General features: G+C 45.8%; 1 protein-coding gene across 1 annotated transcript in view; it reads left to right on the forward strand.

Moving 5' to 3' along the window:
- Positions 1–22,467, forward strand: part of abcc10 (ATP-binding cassette, sub-family C (CFTR/MRP), member 10) — a 110,559-nt gene that overhangs the window by 84,169 nt on the left and 3,923 nt on the right. The window contains exons 14-17 of the mRNA XM_055636288.1: positions 1,717–1,888; positions 6,513–6,856; positions 8,865–9,034; positions 15,257–15,417. Coding sequence (XP_055492263.1) covers positions 1,717–1,888; positions 6,513–6,856; positions 8,865–9,034; positions 15,257–15,417 — 847 coding nt within the window. The remainder of the gene's footprint in view (positions 1–1,716; positions 1,889–6,512; positions 6,857–8,864; positions 9,035–15,256; positions 15,418–22,467) is intronic.

Here is a 22,467-nt window from a genome sequence, read left to right on the forward strand (position 1 = left end):
TTCACACAAAGGGTGGTGGGTGATGGAACCCGCTGCCAGAGGAGGTAGTTGAGGCTGGGACTCTCTCAACATTTAAGAAACAGTTAGACAGGTACATGGATAGGACAGGTTATGAAATGAACCTGGTTATGAGATGAAGTTACTTAAAATTAGAGAATTCAATATTTATACTGCTTGGTTTTAGGCTACCCAAGCAAAATATGAGATGCTGTATCTCCATTTTGCATGTGGCCACATTCTGGCAATGGAGGAGGACCAGGACTGAAAGGTCTGTGTGGGAATGGGAAGGGGAGTTGAAATGATTGGCAACTGGAGATTCCGTAGGCCTAGTTGGACCAAGCATAAATGTTCAGTGAAATGGTCGGCGAGTCTCATTTGGAGTATTATGTGGTCGGCCCATTACAGAAAAGATGTGGAGGTATTAGAATGAGTTGTGCAGCAAGAGGTTTCTATGGAGGAACAGGTGCTGCCTGGATTAGGGGAGTGGTATTAGAGATTCCGTACTCTGAACACAGAGTCACTGAATGGGGGAGGCCTTGGAATTATGTGGTCGGCCCATACAGAAAAGATTGGATATTATAATGTATATGAGGTTTACAGTGCTGCCTGGATAGGTGGTATTAGGTTACTATGACATATATGCCTTATAATTATATATGATGTACAGTAATTATAAGTACGGTAGTATGGGTAGATGGGGGGAAATGGAGGGATATGGATCATGTGAGATTAGTTTATTTTGGTATTAAGCTCAAAACAGATTGTTGTTCATATTACCTCTATAGGGTATCAACTGACGTGTTGAACAAAAGACTCTAAACCAAGGCTTAGTACAAAATATTTATTAACACTTGAGTAACTTGAGTAACACTCGAGCAAGTATATAAATGTATGAGAAGTATATATAGACAGTCAGAACCTTTATCCAAGGATGGAAATTTCAGAGGCCATAGCTTTAAGGAGAGATGGGCAAAGTTTAAAGGATATGTGCGGGGCAAGTCTTTTCACACAGATGGTATTGAATACCTGGAATGTGCTGCCATGTGGTGGTTGAGGCTGATACGATAGTGGTATTTAAGAGACTTTTGGAGAGGCATATTGGTATGGCGAGATATAATTTATGTGCAAGTAGATTAGAGATGGTCTTGGTATCACGCTTGGCGCAGACATTGTGGGCCGAAGAGCCTGTGCTTGTGCTGTACTGTTCTATAACTATTCCCCTTAGTGTGTACACTGGTAGATAGTGAGTCTTCTCCCTAGTCTGTGAATCTGTACTGGACAACCGTTTTCCCCTCCCACCTCCCTTGTCTGTGGATCAGGACAGAATGACAATTCCCCCCCATAGGGTAGATCAGTGCAGGACAAATGCAGGGTAAAATTCCACTCAGTCTGAGGATCAGTACAAGGAACTGTTCCGCTCTGTGTGTGGAGCTGTACTGAGGGACTGTTCCCATCAGGGCATTGTCCCCTCATGTCGCGGCCAGAATGTGGTAAAGTGGTCTTCACTGTGTATTGGTGTAGTTCATTGTGTTTGCGTTATGTGATTGCTGAAATTGTAAACAATGAATACTCTTGTAGTAAATTAAGTGAGATACAGTATCAATGCTGAATGTGCAGCTCTGCTGGCTTTAGGTCTTCCAGAATATAGATGTCAGATTTTACGATGTGGTATAATGTTACAGATCACTGTCTATCATTTTCTGTCTTTGTTGAAAGGTCCCTCTTCAATACAAGCATTTCGCCGGATGTCAAGTTCTACCTCATTGTTTTTGGTGTCATTGGTGCTGCAAACACCGTATTCTCAGGAATGCGAGCCTTCCTCTTTGCCTGTGGTGCAATCCGTGCTGCTGTTGTTGTTCACCACAAACTTCTACTTCGCACAATGCAGGTTAGTGGTTCCTCACCTTATCCGACTGTTTTAATGGGAACCTGATCTGAAGAAGAGCCCCGATCTGAAATGTCACCTGTCCATGTTCTCCAGAGATGCTGCCTGACTCGTTGAGCTGCACCAGCACTTTGTGCCTTTTTATGCTCATTTCAATCATGTTTGTGTAAGATTCGGAAAAATCTCCGACAAGGATTCAATAAGGTTCCGCATGTTAAGCTGCACTGGAAGATCAGATTTCATGGGATCCAGGGAGAGCTGACCGACTAGATAGAGAATTGGCTTCATGGAAGGAAGCAAAGATTGATGGTAGAAGGTTGTTTTTCATACTGTAGTCCTGTGCCTCAAGGATTGGTGTTGGACCCATTGCTGTTTGTGGCTTATATCAACGATTTTGATGGGAATGTAGTCGGTTTGCAGATGACACAAAATTGGTTGGTATCGCAGATAGTGATTATCAACAATTACAGCAGGATCTTGATCAATTGAACAAGTGAGCTGAGGAATGTTTGATGGAGTTTAATGCAGATAACTGTGAGGTGTTTTAGGAAGTCAACCAGGGCAGAACTTTCACAGTGAATTGCAGGGCCCTGGGAGTGTTGTGGCCCAAAGGGACATGGGAGTGCAGGTACATAGTTCCTTGAAAGTGGTGCCACAAATAGAATGGTCAAGAAGACAACGGTACATTGGCCTTCATCAGTCAGGATATTGAGTACAGAATGTGTAGGAAGGATCTGCAGATGCTGGTTTAAACCAAAGATAGACACAAAAATCTAGAGTAACTGTGCAATAGACAGCATCTCTGAAGAGAAGGAATGGGTGACATTTTGTGTAAGAAGGAAGAGGGGTTTTGAAATTACCTAAAATTCGAGAATTCAACGTTCATAATGTTGGGTTGTAAGCTGCCCAAGTGAAATATGAGGTGTTGCTCCTCCAGTTTGCTTGTGGCCTCACTCTGGGGAGAGGAATTAAAATGGTTAGCAACAGGGAGATCCAGTAAGCCTAGGCAGATCATTTGCAAGTGTTCAGCGAAACGATTGACAAGTCTATGGTAGCTCTTGCCGATCTACAGCGCCCTCCATAATGTTTGGGACAAAGACCCATCATTTATTTATTTGTACTCCACAATTTGAGATTTGTAATAGAAAAAATCACATGTGGTGAAAGTGCACGTTGTCAGATTTTAATAAAGGCCATTTTTATACATTTTGGTTTCACCATGTAGAAATTACAGCAGTGTTTATAAATACTCCCCCCATTTCAGGGCACCATAATGTTTGGGACACTGCAATGTAATGTAATGTTTAGCATTGCATGCAATGACTGCTTGAAATCTGCGATTCATGGACATCACCAGTTGCTGGGTGTCTTCTCTGGTGATGCTCTGCCAGGCCTGTATTGCAGCCATCTTCAACTTATGCTTGGTTTGGGGGCTAGTCCCCTTCAGTTTTCTCTTCAGCGTATAAAAGGCATGCTCAATTGGGTTCAGATCGGGTGATTGACTTGGCCACTCAAGATTGATCATTTTTTAGCTCCTTTAGTAGTATGTTTGAGTGTCTTGCTGTAGAATGAACTGCTGGCCAATGGGTTTTGAGGCATTTGTTTGAACTTGACCAGATAGGATGTGTCTATACACTTCAGAATTCATTATGCTACTACCATCAGCAGTTGTATCATCAATGAAGATAAGTGAGCCAGTACCTTCAGCAGCCATACATGCCCAGGCCATAAAACCCCCACCACCGTGTTTCACAGATGAGGTGGTATGCTTTGGATCTTAGGTAGTTCCTTCACTGCTCCATACTTTGCTCTTGCCATCACTCAGATATAAATTAATCTTCGTCTCATCTGTCCACAAGACCTTTTTCCAGAACTGTGTTGCACTTTTAAATACTTCTTGGCAAACTGTAACCTGGCCATCCTATTTTTGTGGCTAACCTGTGGTTTGCATCTTGCAGTGTAGCCTCTGTATTTCTGTTCATGAAGTCTTCTGTGGACAGTGGTCATTGACAAAGCCACACCTGACTCCTGAAGAGTGCTGGAATTTCGACATGGTGAAACCAAAATGTATAAAAATGGCCTATATTAAAATCTGACAGTGTACACCCTAACCGCATGTGATTTTTTCTATTACAAATCTCAAATTGTGGAGAACAGAGGCAAATAAATAAATGATGGGTCTTTGTCCCAAACATTACACATCTCCATCTAACCATTTTAACTCCTCTTCCCATTCTCATGCTGACTTTTCTGTCCTGTGCCTCCTCATTACCAGAGCGAGATCGTATGCAAACTGTAGGAACAGCTGCTCATATTCCAATTGGATAACTCACGATCCAACAGTATGAGCATTGATTTCTTCAAATTTAGGAAACATCAAAACACCTCCCCACTCTATCCCCCCCACCCCCTTCCTCCTCTGTGCCCCAACAGCACCTATTTCTTCCCTCCACCTACATTTGTTCCTCTAGCTTGGCAATTCTTAATTCTTCAGTCCGTTTCACTCCTTCAGTTTTTTCATCTCTGGCCTTAGTCCAACTATCCGCCTGTTAAGCCCTCCCTTCACCTGTATAAATCTGTTACAGGCCACCCTTTATCCTGCCCCTCCCAGCTTTCTGCCCCCACCCCTCATTATTTGGAAGAAGTCCCAATATGAAACCTCACATATCTATTTTCATAAAATTATAAATTATAGTGGAACTGGGCCATTCGGCTCATCGTCTACCCCGCCATTCAACCATGGCTGATCTATCTTTCCCTCCTAACCCCATTCTCCTGCCTTCTCCCCATAACCTCTGACACCAATACTAGTCAAAAATCTATCTATCTCTGCTTTAAAAATATGCACTGACTTTGCCTCCACAGCTTTCCGTGGCAAAGAATTCCACAGATTGACCACTAAATAAATTTCACCTCATCTCCTTCCGAAAAGAACGTCCTTTAATTCTGAGGCTATGACCTCTAGTCGTAGACTCTCCCACTAGTGGAAACATCCTCTCTATATCCACTCTATCCAAGCCTTTCATTATTCTGTACGTTTCAATATCCCTCATGCTTCTAAACTCCAGCGAATATTGTCCCAATGCAGTTAAACGGCCACCATATGTTAACCCGCTCATTCCTGGGATCATTCTTGTAAACCTCCTCTGCACCCTCTCCAGAGCCAGCATATTTTTCCTCAGATATGGTGCCCAGAATTGTCATAATATTCCAAATGCGGCATGACTAGCGCCTTATAGAGCCTCAGCCTGTTTTTGAATATAAACCCTCTTGAAATAAATGCTCGCATTGCGTTTGCTTTCTTTACTACTGATTCAACTTGCAGATTAACTTTTTGAGAATCCTGCACCAGTACTCGCAAGTCCCTTTGCACCTCTGATTTCTAGATTCTCTCCCCATTTAGAAAATAATCTTACGCCTTTGTTCCTACTACCAAAATGCATGACTCCACACTTTGCTGCACCATATTCCATCTGCCACTTCATTGCCCACTCTCCTAACCTGTCCAAATCCTGCCGTCCCTGGTTTCTTTCCACTACCTGCCCCTCCACCTATTTTCGTATCATCCGCAAACTTGGCCACAAAGCCTTCAATCCCCTCATCCAAATCATTAATATTCGACGTGAAGAGCAGTGGCCCCGGCATGGAGCGTGGCGGCACTCCGGAACAATGTCCTCCACAGATGATGCCTGATCTGTTGGGTTACTTCAACACGTGGATGCAAACCAGCACTTGTTCCTTGTTTATTTTTTTTTCACTTTAGTCTTTATTGCTTTTATGCATACACAAATAAAACACAAATATAACAACAAAGCATACAACAATGTAGTGAAACGGACAACAGTACAATTAATGATGTAGTGTACAGAATTATTTTCTTATTAAAACATTTTCCAATAACTTACATTGTTGTCAATAAAATTATACAGTGTTTATTTCTATACCTAATCCATTTTTCCCATTTTCTGTTAAACTCGTCTTCTTTCAGTCTTAGAGAATATGTCATTTTCGCCATCACAAATATGTACTATGTCTAACCATTGTCTTGTTTCAATATTGTTCCTTGATTCAATATTGAAAAGATCTTAACAGGTACATGGATAGGAAAGGTTTAGAGCGATATGGGCCAATCATGGGCAGGTGGGACGAGTGTAGATGGGGCATCTTCATTGACATGGACAAGTTGGGCTGAAGAGATTGTTTCCATGCCCTTTGACTATGACATGAAGGATCAGTTCCCGCTGTAATTGATGGTGTGAGGAGGCTTTGATGGTCTCTAGCTTTAATGGATAACATCTGGGGAGAATGTTACTTGCCCAGTCACACTTTGCTTTGCCTTATCACATACAGCAGTACCTGACAAAAGAAATTAGAAGAGAAAAATTGCAGGGAAAGACTAAAATCAGTGCTCACATACGCTCATAGTGCGTGGTCTGCATATTCAAACTGTTGATTAGTTGAAATTTCACTCTGGTGATTCAGGAGGCAACACCAACACCGCCGCCCTGCAGCAGACTGCCAGAAGGTTCACAGCTGTATTTTGGGGCTCGCCTTGCTTTGGAAGCATCAGAGTGGGAAATGAGCAACTGAAATGGCAGGGCCTGATTTGTCTTTCATTTTGTTTTAGGGCACAGTGTGCTTTTTTGACACTACTCCGATTGGACGCATTGTGAACCGTTTCTCATCTGACCTCTACAGTGTGGACGACGCACTTCCCTTCATCGTCAACATCTTCCTAGCCACTCTGTTTGGCCTGCTGGGCATGGTGCTCATGATCAGCTACAGTTTGCCATGGATCATGCTGGTTCTGATGCCACTTGCCATCGTTTACTTCTACCTGCAACGCTACTACCGCTTCACTTCAAGGGAGTTAAAGCGCCTCACTGCCATCACTCTCTCCCCAATCTATACGCAGTTCTCCGAGACACTGAAGGGTCTTACCACTATTCGGGCATCGCGGGCTGTTCCAAGGTAAGCTGTTTGGGAAGCAGTGAGACAATGAGTCATGCAGCATTGGAATGGGCCTCTCAGCCCACATGTTGGTGCTGACCATCAACAATATTAAATGCTCATCTGTGTACTGGAATGTGAGAATCTCCATATCCTCAGGCAGTGCATTCAGATTCCATCCATTTTCTGGTGAAAAAAAATCTACCTCATGTCCCTTCTATCAAATAACTTAAACTGATGCCCTCTATTTATAGAATAGCCTTTTATTTGTCATTCAGACCAAAGTCTGAACGAAATTTAAGCAGTCATACATACAATAAAAAACAACAATAAACACATATTAACATCCACCACAGTGAGACCACCCAACATCTCCTCACTGTGATGGAGGCAAAAGTCTTAGGTCTGCAGTCTCTTCCCTCCTCTTCTCCCTTTGCGCTGAGGCGATACCCCCCCCCCCCCCCCCCCCGGGTGATGTTATAACAGTCCCGCGGCTCAACACCGCGGCCCGGGGTGGTCGTAGCTGCCACCCACCCAGACCTGCAGACGCAGCCGCTGGCCCGCGGCCGAATCCCGGACTGAGGCCACCGCCGCCAGAACACCGTCCCAGCCACCCTCACGTGAGTATTTGTCAACTTCAGCCTCGGGCCAGGCCGCCCCGACATGGGCGCTGAACCTCCCCCACGGTCTGGGAGCTATGTATTTCTTGATCCCTCTGCTCCACAACACTCTCCAGGGCCCTACCCTTTCACTGTGAAGTTCCTGCTCTGTTTTAACTTCCCTCAGAATCCCTCTGAATCCTCTGCAGTGGTTTTCCTACCACAGATATTGGGATTGCAGATGTTTAGAAGTATGTATAAGATGCAGCCCTAAAGTATAAGCACAATATTAATACATCAGTGTTTTATAAAGTTGTACAAAACTCTCTGCTCGCATCCTAGCTAATGAAGTCAACTTTCCTTTTTGTCTTCCCTTCCTATGCTGCCACCTTCTGGGATTCTTGGATATCTACACCGTCCCACCATTTCTCAGTAATTTCAAGGATCCTACCAGGCATTTTTATATCCTAACTTCATTTGTCCTCTCAGAAAAAAACACATCACATTTTCTATTTTTCTGCCTCTATCACCAGGTGATCATTTTGTAGGCCAAGACTACCCTCACTATCAAAATTGCAAATCATCCTGTCATCTGCAAGCGTAGTAATCGTATATTCATATCCAAATCATTAACATGTATAACGTATGTCACTCTAATTCCTGTGACTGGTCACAGGCGTCCAATTTAAAAACAAAAGCTCCATCACGTTAATCTGGTGTCCAATTTGCCAACTTTCCTTGGATTCCATGGGGTCAAAAATACTGTCGAGCTTAATTCACCATTAAGCCTTAATGGATGATCCATGCAGACAACATCAAACACTACCCTCATTGATACACTTGGTCATCAAATTAAATCAAATCAAATTAGTTGGACAGGATCTCCTCTGAATAAACCAATACAGAGTGTGTCTTCCAGGGGAGATGAATCCTGTTTCTGAGAATTGGTTCCAATGATTTCTCTACCACAGATATTAATTCACTGCTGCATAATTACTGGGCTTATCAGATCCATTAAATAATGGGACTACTTTTGCCGTCCGTCCGTCATTTGTCACATCACCTCTATAGCTAGAGAAGATTTAAAAATCTCTGCCAGCCCACCAGCAATCTCCACCCTTGTCCTTCTAAGGCAACCTGGGATACATCGCACATGGCACTGGGGATTTAGCCGGTAAACTCACTCAGATTTGTAAGAGTTCTTTCTTTGCAATGGTACTTTATTTTAAAATGGATAGCTCTAATTTACAGCATGGTTCCCAAACAAACTTCAAAGTGATTTTCCTTTCCACCCTACCTGATATATGTGAGCGTGCTGGCATATCACTTTTCCCTATTGTTCCAGAATGATCTTTTTACCCTTTTGTGAACATGGATGTTACATGCCCTGTCTCATTTGTTGGCTAATTGCATGCTCATTGCACCCTCAGGTTTGAGAAGGAGAACAACCGTCGCCTTGAGCTGAACCAGCGCTGTCTTTATGCTGCCAATACTGCCATGCAGTGGCTTGACATCAGGCTGCAGATGATTGGTGTTACTGTTGTGACATCCATTGCTGTTATTGCAGTCATTGAGCACAGTCTGAGCCGTGGCAACCCTGGTAAGATGTTAGCATTTCAAGACGAGTAACACAATCGTGGGATTAGCGCAGTGTCGCCATAGAATTTCCACAGCACATCACCAACACCACCAGGCAGCAGTGAACTCCTTCCCCAGACCAAGAGCAACAGCTCTGACTTCATAGTCTTCCACACATCCATCCCACAGTGAGCTGAATCGCTACTGATTGACTGTACCCCATATTTCATCATGCCCCAAGTGGAATATAGAACAATACTGCCTTCAGTCCACGATGCCTGTGTCAAACACAATGCAAATTTAAATTATCCTTTCTGGCTGCACGTGATCCATATCCCTCCATACCTTGCATATTTACATGCCTATCTAAAATCTACTATCATATCTGCTTCCACAACCATCTTTAGCAGTACTTTCCAGGCACCCTCCAAACTCTGCACAAAAACTTGTCCCAAAAATCTTCCATAAACTTTCACCCTCTAACGTTAAAGCCATACTCTCCAGTCTTTGGCATTTCCACCCTGTGGACAAAGGTTCCGACTTGTCTATCCTATCTATGCCTCTGATTATTTTATAAACTTCAATCAGGTCTTCCCACAGCTTTCAACACTCCAGGGGAAACAATCCAAGTTTGTTCAACCTCTTCTTGTAGCTGATTTCCTCTAAATCTGGAAAAAATAACTGCCAGAGGATCTCAGTGGGCCATCATCTGTGGAAGGGAATGGACAGATGACATTTCGAGTCATGACCCTTCTTCAAACATGAAGTGCTTTGTCAAATGCCTTGAAAGGTCCATGTGGACAATATGCACTAACCTACCCTCATCAATCACCTTCAGCACCGCCTCAACAAACTCAGTAGTACACAAGGCCATGCTGACTGTCCCTAATTAACCCATTCGCTTCCATATGTAAATCCTATTGCGAAGAATCATCCCCAATAGATTTTCCACCACTGATGTGAGGCTCACTGGCATATAATTTCATGGATTATCACAATTTCTCTTGGAACAACATTGGCTACTCTCCAATGATAAAGGAAATGCAGAGACCCACACTGGGCCTGCACTCTTCTCTCTTGCCTCTCTCTATAACCTGGGATAGATCTCATCAGGCCCTGAGGGGTTTATCATATATAATCAGTGATGGAAATGGGGGGGTACGCAGGGGGAAGGTGTTCCCCTATTTTTCAGTTTCCAGTGCATGTCCAATTTCTGTACTAGAAAGGTCAGAGTTGGTAAATACGGATTTTTTTAATAAAACGACCATGGATAATCGTTACAACGCTGCACCGACCATGAGACGTAAATGATTTGTTAACTACCACTATTAGCACTTGTTAACAGCCAGTAGTTAACACGAAGTACACATACTCTTACATGGGTATGACCGCACATTAAAAAATAATCCTCCCCCTAACCCCCCCCCCCCCCCCCCCACACTCCCTTCCAATCCTCAGCCTCACGGACCTTAGCGTACCCCTAGTTCCGAAAACCTATTTCCATCACTCTATCTATCTATCTATCTATCTATCTATCTATCTATCTATCTATCTATCTATTAATTAAACCACTGTGGCTGGGTGTGTGTGTGGCAGTGTGTGTGTGTGTGTTTCTGCCTGGGTGTGTATTTGTGGGTGCCAGCCTTTGATTCGTTGCGATGCCAACACCACACGCAGAAAACACCGAGATTTTTTCCATTTCGGTAGAGATTTCACTTTTACATCCACATATCCACTACTGATTAAATTTTGTCGTGTTTATGTACACATTTTTAATAAAATCCTTCTCCCAACCGCCCAAAATTGCAGAATGTTAAAAAAAACAGCGCTCACCCATAGAATGTTGGTGAACGTTCCATTGTGTGATGTCACAATGCCAAATGCTCGGAATGGATCATTTACATATGCCTTTGCATCAGCCCCAGCCCCAGCTCCCCCCCCCCCCCCCCCCCACCCCCGCAGCCTGTGTCAAAGCTCGTCATCATGTGTGTGGGAATAGAGAAAGAGGATAGTGGGTGATAGAGAATGGAGAACAGATTGACTTCCCCTACCCCTCCCCCTTCCACTCTCCCTCCCCACTATTTCCCCTCTCTACCCCACCCCTCTCCCCATCCCTCCACACTCTCTTCCCCCCTCCCTCCACGCTCTTCCCCCTCCCTCCCCTGCCCCATCTCCCTCCTCACTTCCCTCCCCCATCCCTCCTCCCTCTCCCCACACCTCTCCCCCCCTCCCCATCCCTCTCTCCACCCCCTACCCCACCCCTCTCTCCTCCCCATCTCCCTCTACTCACTCTAACCCCTCTCCCTCTCCTCCCCCCCCCATCCCCATCCCCATCCCCATCCCTCTCTCCCCCACCCCCCCATTCCCTCTCCCCCACCCCCATTCCCTCTCCCCCCCTTCCCTCCCCATCCCCTTCCCTCTCTCCCCCACACCCCATCCCTCCCCCACCCCTTTCTCTCTCTCTCCCCCACCCCTGACCCCTCCCCACTCTTCCCCCTCCATCCACTCCTCTTCCCCCTCTACCCCCTACCCCATCTCCATCCTCGCCTCCCTCCCCCCCTCCCCACACCTCTCTCCTCCTTCCCACCCCTCTCTCCTCCCCCTCTCCATCTCCCCCTCTCCCTCCTCCTCCAACCCTCCTCGCACCCACCCCCCTCCCCCCCCCCACCCCCTTCCCCTCTCTACCCCACCCCCTTCCATCTCTACCCCCCATCCCCTTCCATTTCTACCCTACCCCACCCCCTTACATTTTTTCCCCACGCCCCCTTCCCCCTTTGTCCCTTCCACCACTCCCTCCCATCCCTCCACCCCTCCCCTCCACCCCTCCCTCCCCACCCCTCACTCCCTCCACCCTTTCCCCTACCCCTCTGACCATCTTCCACCACTCCCCCTACCCCCTCTCCCGTCCTCTTCCCCCCCCCCCCACATCTCTCTCCCCCCCCTCCCCTCTCTCCTCCCCCCCCCCCCTCGCCTCCCCCTCTCCATCTCCCTCTAAGCACGCCTCTCGCCTCTCCCTCTCCCTCCCCTCTAAGCCCGCCTCCCCCCCTCCCCCTCCCCTTCCTCCCCCCCCCCTCCCCTCTCCCCACCTCCCTTCCCTCTCCCGCACACCCCTTCCCCCTCTCTTTCCCACTCCCTTCCCCCTCCCTCCCACAACCCCCCTCTCTCCCCTACCCCCACACATCTCTCCCCCTCCCCTCTCTCCTCCCTCCTCCCCCTCCCTCTCCTCCCCCTCCTCCTTCCACCATATCCCTCTCTCCCCCCCCCCCCCTTCCCCTCTCTACCCCCACCCCTCCCTCTCTACCCCCCCCCTCCCCTCTCCCCCCCATCCCTCCCCCTACCCTTCTGTCCCTCTTCCACCACTCCCCTACCCCTCCCTCCCCCCACTCTTCCACTTCTCTCCCCCTTACCCCACCCCTCTCTCCCCCCCCTACCCTCTCCCCCCACCCCTTCCCCCTACCCCTCTGTCCCTCTTTCCACCACTCCCCCTACCACTCTCCCTCCCTCCCTCTCCACTCTTCTACTTCTCTCCTCCCTTCCCCCCCCCCTCCCTCCCTCCCCTCCCCCCCAACACCCCCCCCCCCCCTCTCTCCCACTTCCACCACTCTCCCCCCCTACACCTCTCCTCCCTCCCTCCCCATTCTTCAACTTATCTCCCCCCCATCCCCCACCTCTCCCCTTCTCCCTTCCCTCTCCACTCTTCCCCCCTCTCTCCACTCCCCCCTCTCTCCACTCTCCCCCTCCCTCCACGAGCTTCCCCCTCTACCCCCCCCCCCACCCCTCTCTCCCCTCCCTCCACACTCTTCCCTCTCTCTCTCCCTCCTCCCTTCCCTCCATCCTTCCCTCCCCTCTCCCCCACCCTCTCACCCCCTCTCGCACACCTCTCTCCTCCCCTCCTTTCCCCACCTCTCTCCCCCCCTCTCTCCCCTCTCCTCTCTCTCCCCTCTCTCTCTCCTCACCCCACTCTCCCCCCCCACCACCCCCCCCCTACCATCTCTCTGCCTCTTCCACCACTCCCCCTATCCCTCTGCTCCTCTTCCGTACTCTATCCTCCTCCCTCCACCACTAATCCCCCCCTCTCCCCTCCCCCCTACCCCTCTCCGCATCCCATCCCACCCTTCCCCCCCCCCCCCTACCACTCTCCCCCTCCCTCCACACTCTTCTCCCCCCTCTCCCTCCTCTCCTTCCACCCCATCCCCCACCCCTCTTCACTCCCAATCCCCCCCCCCCCTTACCCCCCTTACCCTCTCTCTTGCACCCCGCTACCGCTCTCCCCACCCCCCTACCTCTCTCCCCCCCTTCCTGCCCTCCCCGCTCTCCTCCCACTCCCCTCTCTCAACCCCCTTCCCTTCCCCTCTCCCCCCTCTCCCCCCCTACCACGCTCTCCTCTCCCTCCCAAATCTCTCCCGTTTCCTCCTCCCCCTCTCCCTCTCCCTTCCCACCCTTCTCTTCTCACCCTCCCTCTACCTACAACCGTCTCCCCCCTCCCCCCTCCCCCCAACTGTGTGTTTGGGGGGGTGGTTAGTGTGAGTGTGATGTCGCAGCCCCCCCACCCCCCCCCCGCAAACGCGCGTTGGGGAAACAGACCCAAAACAAACTGCACTCTCTCTCTCTCTCTCCCTCTCGTGTGTGTGTGTGTGTGTGTGAGTGTCAGTGTGAGTGTCAGTGTGAGTGTCAGTGTGAGTGTCAGTGTCAGTGTCAGTGTCAGTGTCAGATTTGGCCTTTGATTCCTTGGTCCGCCAAAACCACACGCAAAAGCTCCGAGATTTTTTCCATTTCGCTTTCAAATTCACTTTTACATTCACTAATGCACTCCTCAAAACATTTGGACATTTTTATGTATACATTTTAAAATAAAATCCTTTCCCCCCCCTCCCCCACTCACTCATTTTGTCGCTGTGTGTTGGTGTATGTCATTTTGCCTTTGAAACGTATCTCCTCGAAAACCAGATACAAAAACACAGAGATTTTTACAATTTCGGTAGGGATTTAACTTATGATTTCAGAAATCCACTCCTCGCTAAATTCGGTCAATTATTTCCCCAGATTTTGAATAAAGTTGTTCACAAAACTCACTTTTTCAAAAATAATCACTGCTTGCCAGCTGCTGACGTCACAATGCCCGCATGCCCACATATCCAGGCCCCGCCCCCCCACCGCTGTGGGTGAATGCAGCTGCTGTCAACGTGAATGCACAGTTTTCCACGAGCCCACCCATGCACCCCGTTCTTCAAAAGGCGCAGAATGATCGAGAAAGTTCTGCAGAACAAAGATTCTATAGGATTTCCAGAGAGTCAGAAGCCGCTTCTCCACATTTGGCAGCCCACTCAAACGACCGGCTCCCCTCCACCACCCCCCCCCCTCTCGTCCTCGCCCTTAAACTTCTCCTTTGACTCCTTCCACTTCCTCCAAATCAAAGGCGCAGCTTTGGGAACTTGTTTGGGCCCCATCTATGCAGGGTACGTTGAACAATTCCTGTTCCAGGCATACACTGGTCCTATTCCCAAACTCTTTCTCCGTTACATTGACGACTGCATCCATGCAGTACTCATGGAATTTGAGTCCATCTTGCACTCAGATTCACTTGGACCATCTCCGACACCTCCCTCCCCTTTCTCAATCTCACCATCTCCATCACAAGAGATAGACTATCGACTGACATCTATCACACACCTACTGCCTCCCACAACCAACTGGACTACACATCTTCCCACCCTGCTTCCTGCAAAGACTCCATCCCCTCCTCCCAATTCCTCTGTCTAAACCGCATCTGCGCCCAAGATGAGGTCTTCCATACCAGGACATCCCAGATAAAGTCCGGTTAAAGATAGTTTAGAGGTCTCCAATTAGGTAGATTGTAGATCGGGAACGCACTCTAGCTGGTAAGAGGACGGTTCAGTGCGGTCCCTTTGCAGTTTGATGTCAGCTGGTTTCTATGCTGGTGAATTCCAGAGGTTCAATTCTCTGGGTAAAGACATTTTAATTCATCACAGTCCTACTTTGTCCACAGTGGCTTGTCCCTTATCCTAAGATTCTTGCCTCTGGTAATGGACTCCCCTGCCATCAGGAACATCCATTCCTTCATCCAGACTGTCCAGTTCAATTAGAATTTTGTAGCTTTCAATGCAATCTTATTCTTTTGAACCTTTGTAAACATACGCCAAATTGACAATTTGTCTTCACATTTCAGTCACCAGTGTGATTCACCTTGGAGTGGTAATTGCCATTATGTTTTTCTCTATCCCAGGCCTGGTGGGTCTTGCCCTGTCCTATGCCCTGTCAGTCACAAGTCTACTCTCTGGAGTCATTTCTAGCTTCACACAAACTGAAACACAGATGGTGAGTGTGGAGCGCTTGGATGAATATATCACCGAAATTCCCAGTGAACATCAGGATGAATATCTTGAGGTAAGAGAAAAATTGGTGGATGGGAGAAAGAAAAAGGGAGGGAGTAAGTAAGTGTTGTTGTGTGAAAAGTTGAAGATGAGAAGGATTACCAGAATGTGCACTATTATACTGGATCACTGGAGTGAATGCTGACATCTTTTGTCTATGATTGGACAGAATCTACCTATATAAATGCATTGGAAATCAGGAAATTCTGAAAATCTGAAACTAAAACAGAAAACGTTCAGTAAGAGTGCAGGGTGTTCATGTTAGGATGAAAGGCAAGGCATGCAAGTTCTGGGAACCATACTTGATGAGAGATATTGAGGCTCTGGTTCAGGAAAAAGAAGGAACCTTAGGCAGTCAGAATCAAAAGAATCCCTCCTCAAGAATAAGAAGTGAAAGAGTACATTTAAGAAGACAATCAAGAAGCCAAAAAGAGGACATGACGGGGAGCTGACATGCAAGGCAACAGAAAATCCCAAGAAATTGTATTAAGAGTAAATGGATGCTAGAGAAAAAATAGGTCCCCTTAAAGATCACCACGGTGGTATTTTTGTAAAATCGGAGAGATGTTGAATGAATACGAATTGCCAAAGAGGAGGTAATGGTATTTATTAAGCACATTAAGATGGATATCCACCGAGCCTGAACAAGTACATCCTTGGACCTTGTGGGAAGGCAGGGAGGAAATTGTGGCAGTCCTTGCAGAGATACTTGCATTGTCTTTAGCCATAGGTGAATTTGGTGAAGACTGAAGGGTGGCTAATGGTGTACCATTATGACAGAACAGCAGCAAGAAAGAGCCAGGGAAGTACAAGCCAATCAGCCTGAAGTCAGTGGCAGAAAATTTGTTGAGGGATTTTTAGGCATAGAATCTACCAGCGTTTGGATGGGTACAGACTGATAATGAATAGTTTCCATGGCTTTTGTCAGATTTGTGAAACACAATTTCCCATGCATTCAGTTTTTTGAAGTCACCAGTAGGATTGATGAGGGCAAGACAGTGAATGTTCTCTACAAGGCTTTTGACAACATAGCACATGATAAACTAATCTGTAAAGTTAGATTGCATGGAATTCAAAATGAGCTGGCCAATTGGTTTCAAAATTGGCTGAGAGGAAACAGTCAAAGGGTAGTTGAGGAGGGTTGTTTTTCCGTTTGGAGGTGCGAGACCATTGGAGGGTCGACTACTGTTTCTTATCCACATCAACAATTTGCATGACCAGCTCTATAGTAAATTTGGTCATAAATTTGAAATTGGCACCAAAATAGGTGGTATACTAATCAATGAGGGTGGTTATCTAAGTTTATAACAAGATCTAGATTTGTTATTAAGGTAGGCCAAGGAATGGCAAATAGAATTTAACTCTGAGATTAGATATGCTGGACTTTTTTCTTTGGAGCGTAGGAGGCTGATGGGTGACATTATTGAAGTGTACAAGATCATGAGGGGCATGGATAAGGTAAATGCTCACAGTCTTGTCCTATGGTAAAGGATACAAAATCTAGAGGGCATAGGGTTTAGGTGAGAGTGGAGAGATTTAAGAAGGGCCTCAGGGGCAACTTTTTCCACTCGGGGTAATCCATATCTGGAATGAGCTGTTAGACAAACCTATATAATTCTTACTTTTTAACCAAAATTTGGACAGATATATGGATAGGAAGGGTTCAGATGGATTTTGACCAAATGGGATTCGCCCAAAATGCCATCTTGGTCGGCATTAACAATGTGGGCAGAAGGGTCTGTTTTTGTGCTGTACAGCTCTTGGACTATAAAATTGGAAACACTCAGCCGGTCAGGCAGTGTCTGTGAAAAAGATACAGAGATAAACTTTCAAATCAAAGATACTTTATCAGAACTTCGTCTGTCAATTCATGATTGAAGTACTGACACTTTTGAGAAATATAAAAGTGGATAAGTCTCCAGGTCCGGACAGGATATTCCCTAGGACATTGAGGGAAGTTAGTGTAGAAATAGCAGGGGCTATGGCAGAAATATTTCAAATGTCATTAGAAACGGGAATAGTGCCGGAGGATTGGCGTACTGCGCATGTTGTTCCATTGTTTAAAAAGGGGTCTAAGAGTAAACCTAGCAATTATAGACCTGTTAGTTTGACGTCAGTGGTGGGCAAATTAATGGAAAGAATACTTAGAGATAATATATATAAGCATCTGGATAAACAGGGCCTGATTAGGAACAGTCAACATGGATTTGTGCCTGGAAGGTCATGTTTAACTAATCTTCTTGAATTTTTTGAAGATGTTACTCGGGAAATTGATGAGGGTAAAGCAGTGGATGTTGTGTATATGGACTTCAGTAAGGCCTTTGACAAGGTTCCTCATGGAAGGTTGGTTAAGAAGGTTCAATGGTTGGGTATTAATGGTGGAGTGGCAAGATGGATTCAACAGTGGCTGAATGGGAGATGCCAGATAGTAATGGTGGATGGTTGTTTGTCAGGTTGGAGGCCAGTGACGAGTGGGGTACCACAGGGATCTGTGTTGGGTCCACTGTTGTTTGTCATGTACATCAATGATCTGGATGATGGTGTGGTAAATTGGATTAGTAAGTATGCAGACGATACTAAGATAGGTGGGGTTGCGGGTAATGAAGTAGAGTTTCAAAGTCTACAGCGAGATTTATGACAGTTGGAAGAGTGGGCTGAAAGATGGCAGATGGAGTTTAATGCTGATAAGTGTGAGGTGCTACATCTTGGCAGGACAAATCAAAATAGGACGTACATGGTAAATGGTAGGGAATTGAAGAATGTAGGTGAACAGAGGGATCTGGGAATAACTGTGCACAGTTCCCTGAAAGTGGAATCTCATGTAGATAGGGTGGTAAAGAAAGCTTTTGGTGTGCTGGCCTTTATAAATCAGAGCATTGAGTATAGAAGTTGGGATGTAATGTTAAAATTGTACAAAGCATTGGTGAGGCCAATTCTGGAGTATGGTGTACAATTTTGGTTGCCTAATTATAGGAAGGATGTCAACAAAAAATAGAGAGAGTACAGAGGAGATTTACTAGAATGTTGCCTGGGTTTCAGCAACTAAGTTACAGAGAAAGGTTGAACAAGTTAGGGCTTTATTCTTTGGTGCGCAGAAGGTTAAGGGGGGACTTGATAGAGGTTTTTAAAATGATGAGAGTGATAGACAGAGTTGACGTGGAAAAGCTTTTCCCACTGAGAGTAGGGAAGATTCAAACAAGGGGACATGACTTGAGAATTAAGGGACTGAAGTTTAGGGGTAACATGAGGGGGAACTTCTTTACTCAGAGAGTGGTGGCTGTGTGGAATGAGCTTCCAGTGAAGGTGGTGAGGCAGGTTCGTTTATATCATTTAAAAATAAATTGGATAGTTATATGGATGGGAAGGGAATGGAGGGTTATGGTCTGAGCACAGGTATATGGGACTAGGGGAGATTATGTGTTCGGCACGGACTAGAAGGGTTGAGATGGCCTGTTTCCGTGCTGTAATTGTTATATGGTTATATGCAGAAATATGAAGGGTATTCCATCTGTCAACATCTGCCCCAGACATTGATCCAACATGTGATTTCTGACCCATGCATTTCTTCAACATTTTTTATGATTCTAAAAAAGTACACACCTCTATCCACCTATTACCTGCCAGGCTTTGTCCTACCCTTCATCTTTTCCTGCTTCCTCACCCCCGCCCCCAATCAATCTGATGAAGGGTCCCGACCCAAAACGTCACTTATCTATGCTCTCCATAGATGCTGCCTGACCTGCTGAGTTACTCCAGCACTTTGTGTCTCTTTTTATAAACCAGCATCTGCAGTTCCTTGTTTAGCAATGAAAATTATATTTGTCATATCTAATGGAAATTTTGGGGATGGATAAAAGAGAAACAGTTGATATTGCATGTCTGGAATTTCCAAGATACTTAACAAAAGATGATTACAAAAAGTAAAAGCTCTTGGGGACGAGTAACAGGATAGAGGATGTATATTGTCATAGAGTAATTCAGCACAAAACCAGGCCCAACTAGCCCGTGCTGACCAAGGTGCCTTCCTCATCTAGTCACATTTGTCTATATCCCTCTCAACTTTTCCTATCCATGTAGTTTCTAAATATATTTTAAACTTTGCAATAGTGGTACGAGAGCTGCTCGTTCCAAATACCTATCACTTCTGAGTAAAAAATGTGTCCATCATGTCCTCTTTAAATTTTCCCCCTCTAATCTTAAATTAATGACCACTAGTTTTAGACTATCCTCCATTGTCAAAATAAATGTGACTGTCTACCCTATCTATGCCCCTCCTGCTTTAATAAACCATTATAAGGTCACCCCTCAGCTTCTTTTGCTCCAGGAAAAACAATTCCAGCCCATCCAGTCTCTCTTAATAACTCAATCCTTCCAGTCCCAGCAAGATCCTTGTGGACCTTCTCTGACCCCTTCCTTAACTTACTCTTACTCTGCTGAAAGACTCATCCATGCCTTCATCTCCTCCGACTGGACTACTGTAACTCTCTTCTCTTTGGCATTAATTCCAGCAACATCAACCAACTCCAACTGGTCCAGAATGCAGCCGCCCGACTCATTACCCACACCAAATCCTGGCACCACATCACCCCAGTCCTCAAAGAACTTCACTGGCTTCCCATTTCCCACCGGATCATCTACAAAATCCTGGTCCTCACCTACAAAGCCCTCAACCACTTGGCCCCCCCTTATCTCACTGACCTCCTCTCCCCCTACCAACCCTCACGGTCCCTCAGATCCATTTCAGCCGGTCCCCTCTCCATTCTGAAATCCAACCTCTACACTTTTGGAGACAGAGCCTTCTCCAGGGCAGCTCCCAGGCTCTGGAAATCCCTCCCACAACTGATCCGAACTTCTGAGTCCCTCACCATCTTCCAGTCCCGCCTCAAGACCCATCTCTTCACCTCTGCATACCCTTAGTCCCATGTCCCCCTCCCCTTTCCATCTCTGTCTTACTGTTCTATTTTGTTTTGTTCTTGACTCACCATGTAAAGCGACTTTGAGTCCTTGAAAAGCGCTATACAAATAAAATGCATTATTATTCTTATTATCCTTTGAATACCATGGCAACCATAACTGCACACATACTCCCGGTTCTCAACATCTTAAACGGCCATGCCATTATGTCCTAACTCTTGTACTCAGTGCCCCAACTGATTAAGGCGGGCCGTCTAACTGTGTTGCCACTTTTAGGGAACTATGCATGTATGCCCCTTGGTCTCTCTACTATAACACTCCCGTAATTTCTATTTACTATGTACTATAAGTCCAGCCCTCGTTTAACTTTCCAAAATACATTACTTTGCATTTGTCTGAATTAAATTCCACCTGCCATTCTTTGGCCCTCGTTACCATTTGATCTCAATCCTGTTGTACCCAAGGCAAACTTCTTCACTCTTCACCATGCCACCAATTTTGGTGTCATCTGCAAAATTCCTGATCATGCCACTGACCTTCTCATCCAAATTGTTTTTTAATATATTTGACAAACAATAGCAGAACCAACACTAATCCACAAGTTATACCACTGATCACAAACCTCCAATCTGATAAACAACCCTCCACAAACACCTTCTGACTCCTTGTACTAGGCCAATTTTGCGTCCAATTGGCTAACTTAGCTTGATATCATGCGATCAAATCTTCTAAACCAGCCTACCATCCGGCGTCAAAGGTCTTGCTGGTTCATATACACAACATATACCGTTCTACCTTCATCAGTTCTCTTGGCTACCACTGCAAGAAATTCAATTAAATTCATGAGACACGATTAACCAAACACAAAGCCATGTAGACTATCCTTAATTGGTCTCAACTAAGTAGGGTCTCGACCTGAAACGTCGCCTATTCCTTCTCTCCAGAGATGCTGCGTCACCCGCTGAGTTACTCCAGCATTTTGTGTCTACCTTCGATGTTAAACCAGCATCTAGAGTTCTTTCTTACACATCCCTCATTGTCTTTCGAAATGCAGGTAGATCTTGCACTTCAGAATCCCTTCAATTACTTGACAAACACTGATGTTAGGCTCACCAATGTAGTTTTATGACTTGTGTTTGTGGCTTATCTTAATAATGACACAATATTAGCCACCCTCCAGTCTTCTGGGACCTCACATGTGGCTGGGGAAAATACAAAAATATCTACCACGGTTCGTATAATTTCTTCTCTTGCTTCCCACAATGTCCAAGGATACACTTGATCAGGCCCCAGACATTGATCCAACATTATGTGCCTCAACACCGCCAATACCTCCTCTCTTGTAATATCAGTATGTTTATGGACGTCATTGTTCTCCTTCCTGAACACATTAGCTTTCATGACTTGCTGTATGGTAAATACAGACAAGTATTCATTTAAGACCTTGCCCATATCCTGTGGCTCCATACAAAGATGATCACACTGATCCGAAAGGGGACTATTCTCTGTTTTGCTCTTATAGAACCTACCCTTATAGAATGTTCCCTTTACTTACAGTCTTTTAGAATTCTCTTTTACCTTATCTGCCAAGAATATTTCATCTTCAATTTTTGCTCTCCTGATTTCCCTCCACTTTATACTACACTCGATGTGCTCCTCAAGCCTGATCTCATTTGCCAATACCTGACTCGTGTCTCCATTTTCCTGACCAGGGCCTCAATATCCCTCATAAGCCAGCATTCCCCAATCCTACCAGCCTCACCCTTTGCTCTAACAGGAACGTGTTGACCCAAAAATGTCCCCGTCTTACTTTCCTGTTATGCCACGCTTACAAAACAATATTTTTCCAATTGAAAGAACTAGAGTGCTGTAAGCAGCTTTACTTCTCACTCTGTTATTTAATGTCTTTTTTTTATGAATTGGAGGCAAAATCTTAATCCATGTTTTCTGACAATGCAAACCCAGATGGGAAGGTGAGCTGTGACAATGCAAAATGAAAAAGGATATGGAAAGATTATGTGAATAGGCAAGGTCAGATGAAGTACAACAATAAAAAAGAAATAGTTGGAGCCTCTTCAGCTCCTTGTGCCTGCTGCTCCAACATTTGAATATTTTGGACATAGTCCATATAATACAGGAAACTATGAGA

The sequence above is a fragment of the Leucoraja erinacea genome, chromosome 5, assembly GCF_028641065.1.
Source record: "Leucoraja erinacea ecotype New England chromosome 5, Leri_hhj_1, whole genome shotgun sequence".
Lineage (NCBI taxonomy): Eukaryota > Metazoa > Chordata > Chondrichthyes > Rajiformes > Rajidae > Leucoraja > Leucoraja erinaceus.